At 35.5% G+C, this 12,588-nt stretch overlaps 1 protein-coding gene across 1 annotated transcript in view; it reads right to left on the reverse strand.

Annotated features, from left to right (window-relative positions):
* Positions 1–12,588, reverse strand: part of TMPRSS11D (transmembrane serine protease 11D) — a 47,129-nt gene that overhangs the window by 17,724 nt on the left and 16,817 nt on the right. The window contains exon 4 of the mRNA XM_061191009.1: positions 9,578–9,645. Within this exon, the coding sequence (XP_061046992.1) occupies positions 9,578–9,645 (68 nt within the window). The remainder of the gene's footprint in view (positions 1–9,577; positions 9,646–12,588) is intronic.

Genomic DNA, 12,588 nt, shown 5'->3' on the forward strand with positions numbered 1-12,588 from the left:
TTTCCTCTTTTAGATTGGGGTTCTGTTTTACCTTGTTGATTCATTGTTGTTGATTCTTTCATATTTTTATTTTTCCTAGTAAATCTTTTATTTTTCAAACTTTATCTTATTCTTTATACTTTGTTATTGTTCTCTCCTTCTGGCTTGCTTCCCCCGCCCACTTTTTGTTTCCTTTTTTCTGTTGTGGTCTTATTTTACCTTGTTGCAGTTGTTTCCATTATAGTTTTATTTTTCCTAATATATTTTTTATCTTTCTAATTTTATTTTGTTTTTTATTCTTTGATATTGTACTGCTCCTTTTTTTCTTTTTTCTCACTCTTTTTTTTTTTTTTTTTTTTTTTACTGTGCCACAAAGCTTGTGGGAACTTGGTTCCCAGGCCAGAGGTCAGGCCCAAGCTCCTGTGGTGGTAGCTCTGAGTCAAAACCGCTGGACTAACAGAGAACCTCAGACCACAAGGAATATTAATCGGAGTGAGGTCTCCCAGAGTTCCTCATCTCAGCACCAAGACCCAGCTGTATCCAACTGCCTGCAAACTCCAGTGCTGGAGGTCTGAGGCCAAACAACTAGAAAAACAGGAAAACAGCACCACCCATCAAAAAAAAAAAGAAATGACAAAAAAATATGTTACAGATGAAGGAGCAAGGTAAAAACCTGTAGAACAAATAAATGAAGATGAAATACGCAACCTACCTGAAAAAGAATTCAGAGTAATGATAGTAAAGATGATCCAAAATCTTGGAAACAGAATGGAGAAAATACAAGAAACATTTAATAAGGATCTAGAAGAACTAAGGGGCAAACAAGCAGTGATGAACAACACAATTACTGAAATTAAAAATACTCTAGAAGGAATCAATAGCACAATAACTGAAGCAGAAGAATGGATAAGTGACCTGGAAGATGAAATAGTGGAAATAACTGCTGCAGAGCAAAATAAAAAAAAAAAAGAATAAAAAGAATTGAGGACAGTCTCAGAGACCTCTGGGACAACATTAAACACACTAACATTCAAATTATAGGAGTCACAGAAGAAGAAGAGAAAAAGAAAGGGTCTGAGAAAATATTTGAAGAGATTATAGACAAAAACTTCCCTAACATGGGAAAGGAAATAGTCAATCAAGTCCAGGAAGTGCAGAGAGTCCAATACAGGATAAATCCAAGGAGAAACACCATGAAACACATATTAATCAAACTTTCAAAAATTAAATACAAAGAAAAAATATTAAAAGCAGCAAGGGAAAAGCAACAAATAACATACAAGGGAATCCTCATAAGGTTAACAGCTGATCTTTCAGCAGAAACTCTGCAAGCCAAAAGGGAGTGGCAGGACATATTTAAAGTGATGAAAGGGAAAAACAACCAAGATTACTCTACCCAGAAAGGAATCATTCAGATCCGACGGAGAAATTAAAACCTTTACAGGCAAGCAAAAGCTAAGAGAATTCAGCACCACCAAACCAGCTTTACAACAAATGCTAAAGGAACTTCTCTAGGCAGGAAACACAAGAGAAGGAAAAGACCTTCAAAAACACACCCAAAACAATTAAGAAAATGGTAATAGGAACATACATATCGATAATTACCTTAAATGCAAATGGATTAAATGCTCCAACCAAAAGACGTAGACTGGCTGAATGGATACAAAAACAAGACCTGTATATATGCTGTCTACAAGAGACACACTTAACCTACGGACACATACACACTGAGTGTGAGGGGATGGAAAAAGATATTACATGCAAATGGAAATGAAAAGAAAGCTGGAGTAGCAATTCTCATATCAGACAAAATAGACTTTAAAATAAAGACTATTACAAGAGACAAAGAAGAACACTACATAATGATCAAGGGATCAATCCAAGAAGAAGATATAACAATTGTAAATATTTATGCACCTAACATAGGAGCACCTCAGTACATAAGGTAAATGCTAACAGCCATAAAAGGGGAAATCGACAGTAACACAATCATAATAGGGGACTTTAACACCCCACTTTCACCAATGGAAAGATCATCCAAAATGAAAATAAATAAGGAAACACAAGCTTTAGATGATACATTAAACAAGATGGGCTTAATTGACATTTAGAGGACATTCCATCCAAAAACAACAGAATACACATTTTTCTCAAGTGCTCATGGAACATTTTCCAGGATAGATCATATATTGGGTCACAAATCAAGCCTTGTTCAATTTAAGAAAATTGAAATTGTATCAAGTATCTTTTCCGACCACAACGCTATGAGACTAGATATCAATTACAGGAAAAAAACTGTAAAAACATGCAAACACATGGAGGCTAAACCATATGCTACTAAATAACCTAGAGAACACTGAAGAAATCAAAGAGGAAATCAAAAAATACCTAGAAACAAATGACAATGAAAACATGACTGCTCAAAACCTATGGGATGCAGCAAAGTAGTTCAAAGATAGAAGTTTATAGCAATACAGTCGTACCTCAAGAAACAAGAAACATCTCAAATAAACAACCTAACCTTACACCTAAAGCAATTAGAGAAAGAAGAACAAAAAAACCCCAAAGTTAGCAGAAGGAAAGAAATCATAAAGATCAAATCAGAAAAAAATGAAAAAGAAATAAAGGAAACGATAGCAAAGATCAGTAAAACAAAAAGCTGGTTCTTTGAGAAGATAAAGAATATTGTTAAACCATTAGCCAGACTCATCAAGAAGAAAAGGGAGAAGACTCAAATCAACAGAATTAGAAATGAAAAAGGAGAAGTAACAACTGACACTGCAGAAATACAAAGGATCATGAGAGATTACTACAAGCAACTATATGCTAATAAAATGGACAACCAGGAAGAAATGGACAAATTCTTAGAAAAGCACAACCTGCCAAGACTGAACCAGGTAGAAATAGAAAATATAAACAGACCAATCACAAGCACTGAAATTGAAACTCTGATTAAAAATCTTCCAACAAACAAAAGCCCAGGACCAGATGGCTTCACAGGCAAATTCTATCAAACATTTAGAGAAGAGCTAACACCTATCCTTCTCAAACTCTTCAAACTATAGCAGAGGTAGGAACACTCCCAAACTCATTCTACGAGGCCACCATCACCCTGATACCAAAACCAGAAAGATGTCACAAAAAAAGAAAATTCCAGGCCAGTATCTCTGATGAACATTATATGCAAAAATCCTCAACAAAATACTAGCAAACAGAATCCAACAGCACATTAAATGGATCATACACCATGATCAAGTGGGGTTTATCCCAGAGATGCAAGGGTTCTTCAATATATGCAAATCAATCAATGTGATACACCATATTAACACATTGAAGGGTATAAACCATATGATAATCTCAATAGATGCAGATAAAGCTTTTGGCAAAATTCAACACCTATTTATGATAAAAACTCTCCAGAAAGTGGGCATAGAGGGAACTTACCTCAACATAATAAAGGCCATATATGACAAACCCACAGCCAACATCGTTCTCAATGGTGAAAAACTGCAACCATTTCCAGTAAGATCAGGAACAAAACAAGGTTGCCCACTCTCACCACTATTATTCAACATAGTTTTGGAAGTTTTAGCCACAGCAATCAGAGAAGAAAAAGAAAAGGAATCCAAATCGGAAAAGAAGTAAAATTGTCGCTGTTTGCAGATGATGTGATACTATACATAGAGAATCCTAAAGATGCTACCAGAAAACTACTAGAGCTAATCAATGAATTTGGTAGAGTAGCAGGATACAAAATTAATGCACAGAAATCTCTTGCATTCCTATACACTAATGATGAAAAATCTGAAAGTGAAATTAAGGAAACACTCCCATTTACCATTGCAACAAAAAGAATAAAATATATAGGAATAAACCTACCCAAGGAGACAAAAGATCTGTATGCAGAAAACTGTAAGACACTGATGAAAGAAGGATGATACCAACAGATGGAGAGATATACCATGTTCTTGGATTGGAAGAATCAACATTGTGAAAATGACTATACTACCCAAAGCAATCTACAGATTCAATGCAATTCCTATCAAACTACCAATGGCATTCTTCACAGAACTAGAACAAAAAATTTCACAATTTGTATGGAAACACAAAAGACCCTGAATAGCCAAAGCAATCTTTAGAAAGAAAAATGGAGCTGGAGGAATGAGTCTCCTGGACTTCATACTATACTACAAAGCTACAGTAATCAATCATACAATACTACAGTATGGTACTGCAACAAAAACATAGATGAGTGGAGCAGGATAGAAAGTCCAGAGATAAACCTGTGCATATATGGTCACCTTATTTTGATAAAGGAGGCAAAAATATGCAATGGAGAAAAGACAGCCTCTTCAATAAGTTTTGCTGGGAAAACTGGACAGCTACATGTAAAGGAATGAAATTAGAACACTTCCTAACACCATACACAAAAATAAACTCAAAATGGATTAAAGACCTAAATGTAAGGCCAGACTCTATTAAACTCTTAGAGGAAAACATAGGCAGAACACTCTTTGACATAAATCACAGCAAGATCCTTTTTGACCCCACTCCTAGAGAAATGGAAATAAAAACAAAAGTAAAAAATGGGACCTAATGAAACTTAAAAGCTTTTGCACAGCAAAGGAAACCATAAAGGAGATGAAAAGACAACCCTCAGAATGGGAGAAGATATTTGAAAATGAAGCAACTGACAAAGGATTAATCTCCAAAATATACAAGCAGTGCATGCAGCTCAATGTCAGAAAAACAGACAACCCAATCCAAAAATGGGCAGAAGACCTAAATAGACATTTCTCCAAAGAAGATATATAGATTACCAACAAAGACATGAAAAGATGCTCAACATCACTAATCATTAGATAAATGCAAATCAAAACTACAGTGAGGTATCACCTCACACTGGTCAGAATGGCATCATCAAAAAGTTTATAAACAATAAATGGTGGAGAGGGTGTGGAGGAAAGGGAAAACTCTTGCTCTGTTGGTGGTAATGTAAATTGATACAGCCACTGTGGAGAACAGTATGGAAGTTCCTTAAAAAAGTAAAAATAGAACTACCATGTGACCCAGTAATCCCACTACTGGGCATATACCCTGAGAAAACCATAATTCAAAAAGAGTCATGTACCACAGTGTTCATTGCAACACTACTTACAGTAGCCAGGACATGGAAGCAACCTAAGTGTCTATCGACAGATGAATGGATAAAGAAGATGTGGCACATATGTACAATGGAATATTACTCAGCCATAAAAAGAAACAAAATTGGGTTATTTGTAGTGAGGTGGATGGACCCAGTCTGTCATACAGAGTGAAGTAAGTCAGAAAGAGGAAAACAAATACCATATGCTAACACATATATATGGAATCTAAAAAAAAAAAAAAAAACACAAAGGTTCTGAAGAACCTACGGGCAGTACAGGAATAAAGACACAGACATACAGAATGGACTTGAGGACACGGGGAGGGGGAAGGGTAAGCTGGGACGAAGTGAGAGAGTAACATTGACCTATATACGCTACCAAATGTAAAATAGCTAGTGGGAAGCAGCTGCATAGCACAGGGAGATCAGCTTTGTGCTTTGTGACCATCTAGAGGGGTGGGATAGGGAGGGTGGGAGGGAGACGTAAGAGGGAGGAGATATGGGGATATATGTATGCCTATAGCTGATTCACTTTGTTATGCAGCAGAAACTAACACACCATTGTAAAGCAATTATACTGCAATAAAGATGTTAAAAAAAAAAAACACCCTAAATGTAATGTGGTATATTGGGTTGGATCCTGAAATGGAAAAAAAGGACATTAGTGGAAGAACTGGTGAAAACCAAGTAAATCAGAGTCTAATAATGTACCAATGTTAATCTCTTAGTTTTGACAAATGTACCATAGTTATGTAAGATGTTAACATTAGGGGAAGCTAGGTGAAGTGTATGTAGAAACGTTCTGTACTGTCTTTGGAACCTTTCTGTAAACTTAAACTTATTCCAAAATAAAATGTTTACTTAAAAAAATAAATAAAATGACATTGACAGTATAATTACAGTGACTTATTTGCAGGTGTTACAAATAAGATGGAACTAAAACATCAGTAATATGTGTATAACAGTTCCAAGTTTCCTGTATTATTTGGAAGAAGGGTAGTGGATTAAACCAACTCTACTTGTTTGTAAGAATTTTTAAGAATAATCACTAAAATAAGATAAATGGAATGTAGAACTTGTAAATTAGTAAACGGAAAAAAGAAAATGAAGAAAATACAATCATACAAGAGAAGGCAAGATAGTAGGAAAAAGCATTAGAAAAACCAGGATGAAGAACATAAGATAATATGGAGGAAATAAATACAAATGTAACTGTCATCACAATAAATTGAAACTAACTAAACTCTCTAGTTAAAGGCAAAGATGGTCAGAATGCATTTGAAAATGTAATCTAGGTGTCTTCTTGTTTTAGGAGAAAAATCTAACCTGTAAGGATATATGAATGTTGAAAATGAAGATAAGGTATGTTGAAAAAAGAACCATAAGAAAATCAGTGTAGCATAATAGTATTAGATATAAGAGATTTTAAGATCGAAAGACATTAATTAGTGATAAAAAGAATTAATACCTTGCTAAAAGAAATAGTTCATGAGGCAGATATAATAATTCTAAACATATAGGTGCTTGATAATATGTGCTCAAAATATATTGAACAAGGAGAAATAGGCAAATCCATAGTGGTAGGTTTTATTTGAATGACAATTACTAAGCTTAATTGGAAGGAACAGAATTCCTATTATTAAGTCTAATAGGAATCCAGAAACAGACTCATAGACATATGTAAGCAATATACTATAGAAGTGGTATCACAAATCTGAAGGAAAATAGCTCATGTAAAAAATTAAAAATCTTCCTCATGTCACACACAAAGCACTTGAATAGGAACAGCAAAAAATTTAAAATTTATAGTCAAATATGGGAGATTTTCTTTATATACAAGAGGAGAAAGGATTTCTTAAGACATTTTGCAACTGATTTTCTACAACAAAAGATGCATATACAAAGTGTTAAGATAATGCTATAGACAGGGAGAATATATTTGCAACTCAAAGTAACAAATGTTTGGTACCTCCTATAGACAAAGAACTCCTACAAATCTATAAGGAAAAGACAAATCATAGAAAAAAACCAGAAAAGATGAATATGCAATTCAAAGAAGAGGTATCTTTAGTGAATGATAAACATGTAAATAGATACTCAAACAGGACGGTGTTTTATACTTCATTTATTTGATCTTCGTAACAACTCTATCAAAGAGTCATGTACCTTCCTCTTGGGAACTGTGAGTAACAAACTCTCTTTTCAAAAGTCATCATCTCCTGATTTGTTGGCCTTACTGTACCTCAAATTTTCTATTGATGCAGTATATTTTAAAACAGAAGGGGAAGGGAAAAAAAGTGGTGTGTGTGTGTGGATGTGTATTTCAGACAGAGGGAATAGCTTATATAAGAAGATCTTGAGGTTAGAGAGAGTGAAGAACTGAAAACAGTCTAGTGGGACTTGTGAGTAAAGAACAAAGTAGAGAGTAGTAAAAGACTACCCCAGCAATAGAGATGGTAGGAGAAAACCCTATATAGGAAGGTTTAGTAAACCTTGTTTTATATATATATATATATAAAAGGAGACATATATATATATATCAAGAATACATATATCTTTGATGCACATATATTATACATGTTTATATATGATATTTGACATATAAGAGTAAGGAATGGCAGTTAGAAGAACTTTAAGCAAATACTATGTTTAGCGTTTCATTTCAAAAAATCTTTCTGGTTGCTATGTAGAATGTGCAGTGGAGCAAGACTGCAGGAAAGGAGACTCATTAGGAGGCTGTTCATAGACAAGGAGAGAGATGGTTGAGGGCAGTGTGTTTGAAGTTATGGATCTTAAACATAATTAAGAAATAGAATTGTGAAGGTTGGATGTGTCGGTTGAGGGAGAGAGGAATTTAGAGATAACTCATAACTCTTTCTTGAGCATCTGGGTTGAAGGTGACACCATTGACAGAGGTAGGGAATACTAGAAGAGTAACATATTTGGTGGGGGAGAAATGATAGGTTCTGGTCTGGACTTATTAAAGTTGAGTTGTCCAAGATAGCCATATGATGATATCAAGTAGATGGCTGTGTATATTCACATCGCGAGATGAGAAGAGAGGACTGGCCCAGAGATACAACTTTGATAATAATTAGCATATAGGGGCAATGAAGCCCCTAAAAGGAGCTTCAGTTTGAACTGAGAAGATGAGAGGCTTACAGCACAGTCTGACAACATTTGAGAAAAAGAAGGAATAAGAACTAACAAAGAAAATTGAGAAGGAATAACTTGAGAGATAAAAGGAAAATCAGGGGTGTATAGGGTCATAGAAACCAAGGGATGGTACTATTTCAAAAAGGATTGAAAACTCAACAGTGTTAAATACTGTTGAGAGGTCCAAGAAGAGGACTGATATAATTTCTTTGGAGTTTGTGATTCAGATGTCATTGCTGAACTTGGCAAGAGCAATTACTATTTTGTGGTGAGGTCAGAAGCCAGACTGCAGTGAAATGAGAAGTAAGTGGGAAGTGAACAAAACGAGAAAAATAATGCAGATTCAGTCCTACAAGTATTGCAAGCTAGTGGCTGGTACAGAGAATTTCTCAAGAAAGTACTAAGGTGAATATGCACTGAACTGACTGAAATGCATTTTGGAAAATGCTCTTCCTATGGATTCTTCTTACTTCTTGAACTCCTCAGCAAAACTTAACTGACCAGAGCTCTATGCTCCTGGGTACTTAACTAGGTGACTCTTCCGAGAATAAGAAAAATTAATTTTCTTGTGGTATTAGTATTTGAGAAAGAATTAGTATAATTTCTCTCCCTTCTGAAGAGCTTTTGTATATTATTTGAAGGATTGAGCAATATGGACATTTGAGACATTTATGGTAGGGTCAGTAAGGGTGGCTATTTTAGTTGGTAGGGATATCACATCACATCACAAGGATAAGTCCATATTCAACTAAGGTAAGAATGGCAAATAACTAGCTTGTGTGCTGCTACTTCTCCTAGCATTATTCATATGAATTATTAATTCATAGCAGACATGTCTGTATTTGGCCACAGCATCCTTTATATTATAGCATTCCAGGCAGACAAAACCCAAAAACCCACTTTTGGTGTTGGTTTAGTGTTCCAATCGTGCCCAGGACCACAACATTGCACATCTCCACAAGGCATTGTTTGCTATATAGACTGTATCGTGAATAGTATCCCCTGGAGTTATATAATAGAATAACCCTGTTGCTGTACCTTCACCCAACTCTCTCTCTACCCTTTCCTCCTTTTCCCACCAAGAACTGAAGTAATATGGTTATTTACATTAGTAAGTAGACCGTATGTGACATGTTTTGTTTTTTGGCATTGGTTTTTAAACTGCCCATGATACTATTTTCATAATATTGCAACACATTGTGTGAACGTCTCATTCATTATCTATGCTGTGAACAAAATCAAATGCACCAAGTTGTGTCTATGCTTACAGATATTTTTTGTTGTAGTTCCACTCACCTCAGTTTGATAACATGAGCTCTGATGAACTGTTTTCTTAAATTTGACTCTTTGAATGTTCTAGTAATCTGTAGAAAGAAAGGAAAAAACAACCTCTCTGTAATTACTGTTCTTTCTCTGCTTCCTCTTTCTGCCCAACCTTGCAACATGGTTGTTAATGGGGAGTTGACTATGTTAATGAAGAATAGAGAGTTCAGTTTAGTTCAGTTCCATCTCAGAACACATGGGAGCGATTTAGGCAGGTTAATAACCTTCTGATGCAGTGCCTGTTTCTTCATCTATTACACAAAGATGATAATGGACAGGATGCGTCTTCACTAGAAGCCATTCTAAACATAGCAGATGTTTTGCTCAGTGAGAGCCCACGTTATGTGATTTGGTGGCTGTTCCCAAAGAGGTGGGCGCATGAGCCAACCCAACACTAGATGAGTCCACTGATACAATTTACAGTGTGTGATCCTGCGACAACTGTTCTTAAATGGGTAAAACCAGATTAAAATGAGTAGCAATGGAGAGCTTGATGAGAAAGAGGAAAAGAAGTAAAGGGCAGTCTTTTCCTTATTGTTTCTGATTAATGCCTAAGCAACATAAGTTATTTTTAGCATCAGTTGGTATTTCCTGACCTAACTTTAACTTTCCCCCTGAATCATTGCTCAATGCCAGCAAGGATGGTCCTCTTGAGATATAAGGTTTAGCTTTGCAGTAAACTAGTAAACTAGTAAACTAGTAGTGAGTGATTCTGTGACTGGAACAGTTCTGCCAAGATGCAGGGTGAGATGCACTGAGCTTTCATAATGGAGAGTGGATTCTGTTGGCTTGTACTGTGAGGTTGGACCAAGGTGGGGGTGAACATGAAAAGGTGAAGATGGGGAAATTAAGTAGCATGTTGAATATTATATTAAGCCAGGATTTGAAGCCAATTCTTCTTGAGACTGTAAAGTTTATGCAATCTCTATTACACTGCATTATATCTTATTTTTTCAGTATCCATTCTTTAGGCTGATATCAGACCAACCAGTTGTGAGACAAAATAACTTTTTTTCTTTCTAGAGGCCTTGAACATTTTTAAGAGTTATGAGGCTGTTAGTTTTTCAAAATAATTTCCTTTTTAAAAAATTCAAGAAGTACTAGTAAGTGTTAAGAAGAAAGCCAAAAGTCACTCAAAATTCTATGATCTAGAATTATAGAATGCAATCATTTGGTGAGTCATATTCTAGTTAACTATGTAGAAGGATAGATTTTAATGTGTTTATTAATATGGTATATTGTAGGAGGGAGTTTAATAAACTGAGTTATGTTTAATTTTACTTGACTTTAACAGAAGTGAAAGGAACTGACCTAAAACTGAAGGAATTGCTAAAATTTAGATCAGCATGGGCTACACTGGACCAAAATGTTAAAAATCTAATTTAATTATGACATTTTTATTATGTGGAAAATATTGATGTAATTTAGTGAGGACTAAGGTAATAAGCAACATAAAGAAAGCAAGTTGATTAATTGGTTGATATCCATATACAAGGATAAAAGAAGAGGCCTATGGATAAGAATCCGTATTTCATAGAGTGGGTGAAAATTTTGTAGTCTCTTTCATTAGAACTTATCAAATACTTGGGAGAAAATCAGTGAGCAGATGCTTGAAGAGGAAGCCAATAGGAGAGTGGAAAGTGTGGTACATAAGGGACACAGAGAAAAGTTAGCTTGCTATGAGAACTTGAACGAATCTTTTGAACTTTCTTCCTCTCAGTTTCTTCATCTGTAAAAGGAAAACAGTCCAAAGTGTGTTTAAAAAATTGTTCTGTACACAGTTGACTACTGCAACTCCCAGAGGCTATGAATCTACTTTCAGTGAGCTTTACATGTAACCTTTGGGCTTTTTCACTCCCTTCAAACTTATTATTGATACTTGTTTAATGGGTCAGATGAGTTTGCTTTCATACTTATTTGATTTTGTAACCTGTATTATTGACCCTTTTATTACAATGGACAAAAAATCAAGTAAACAATGAAAAAGGAACTATTTTAAGTTTCCCTCCTGATTGAGGGTGACAATACTATCTTTGTGGTTTTTTTTTAACGTCTTTATTGGAGTATAATTGCTTTACAGTGTTGTGTTAGTTTCTTCTGTGAATCAGCTATACATATACGTATATCCCCATATCTCCTCCCTCTTGCGTCTCCATCCCACCCTCCTTATCCCACCCCTCTATGTGGTCACAAACACGGAGCTGATCTCCCTGTGTTGTGCAGCTGCTTCCCACTAGCTACCTGTTTTACATTTGGTAGTGTATATATGTCCATGCCACTCTCTCACTTCGTCCCAGCTTACCCTTCCCCCTCTCCGTGTCCTCAAGGCCATTCTCTACATCTGCGTCTTTATTCCTGTCCTGCCCCTAAGTTCTTCTGAACCATTTTTTTTTTTTTTTTTTTTTTAGATTCCATATATATGTGTTAGCATACGGTAATTGTTTTTCTCTTTCTGACTTACTTCACTCTGTATAACAGACTCTGGGTCCATCCACCTCACTACAAATAACTCAATTTCGTTTCTTTTTATGGCTGAGTAATATTCCATTGTACATATGTGCCACATCTTCTTTATCCATTCATCTGTTGATGAACACTTAGGTTGCTTCCATGTCCTGGCTATTGTAAGTAGTGTTGCAATGAACATTGTGGTACATGACTCTTTTTGAATTATGGTTTTCTCAGAGTATATGCCCAGTAGTGGGATTGCTGGGTCGTATGGTAGTTCTATTTTTAGCTTTTTAAGGAACCTCCATACTGTTCTCCATAGTGGCTGTATCAATTTACATTCCCACCAACAGTGCAAGAGGGTTCCCTTTTCTGCACACCCTCTCTAGCATTTATTGTGTGTAGAGTTTTCGGTGATGGCCATTCTGACTGGTGTGAGGTGATACCTCACTGCTGTTTTGATTTGCATTTCTCTAATGATTAATGATGTTGAGCATCTTTTCATGTGTTTGTTGGCAATCTGTATATCTTCTTTG

This window comes from Eubalaena glacialis, chromosome 5 (assembly GCF_028564815.1).
Source record: "Eubalaena glacialis isolate mEubGla1 chromosome 5, mEubGla1.1.hap2.+ XY, whole genome shotgun sequence".
Taxonomy (NCBI): Eukaryota; Metazoa; Chordata; class Mammalia; order Artiodactyla; family Balaenidae; genus Eubalaena; species Eubalaena glacialis.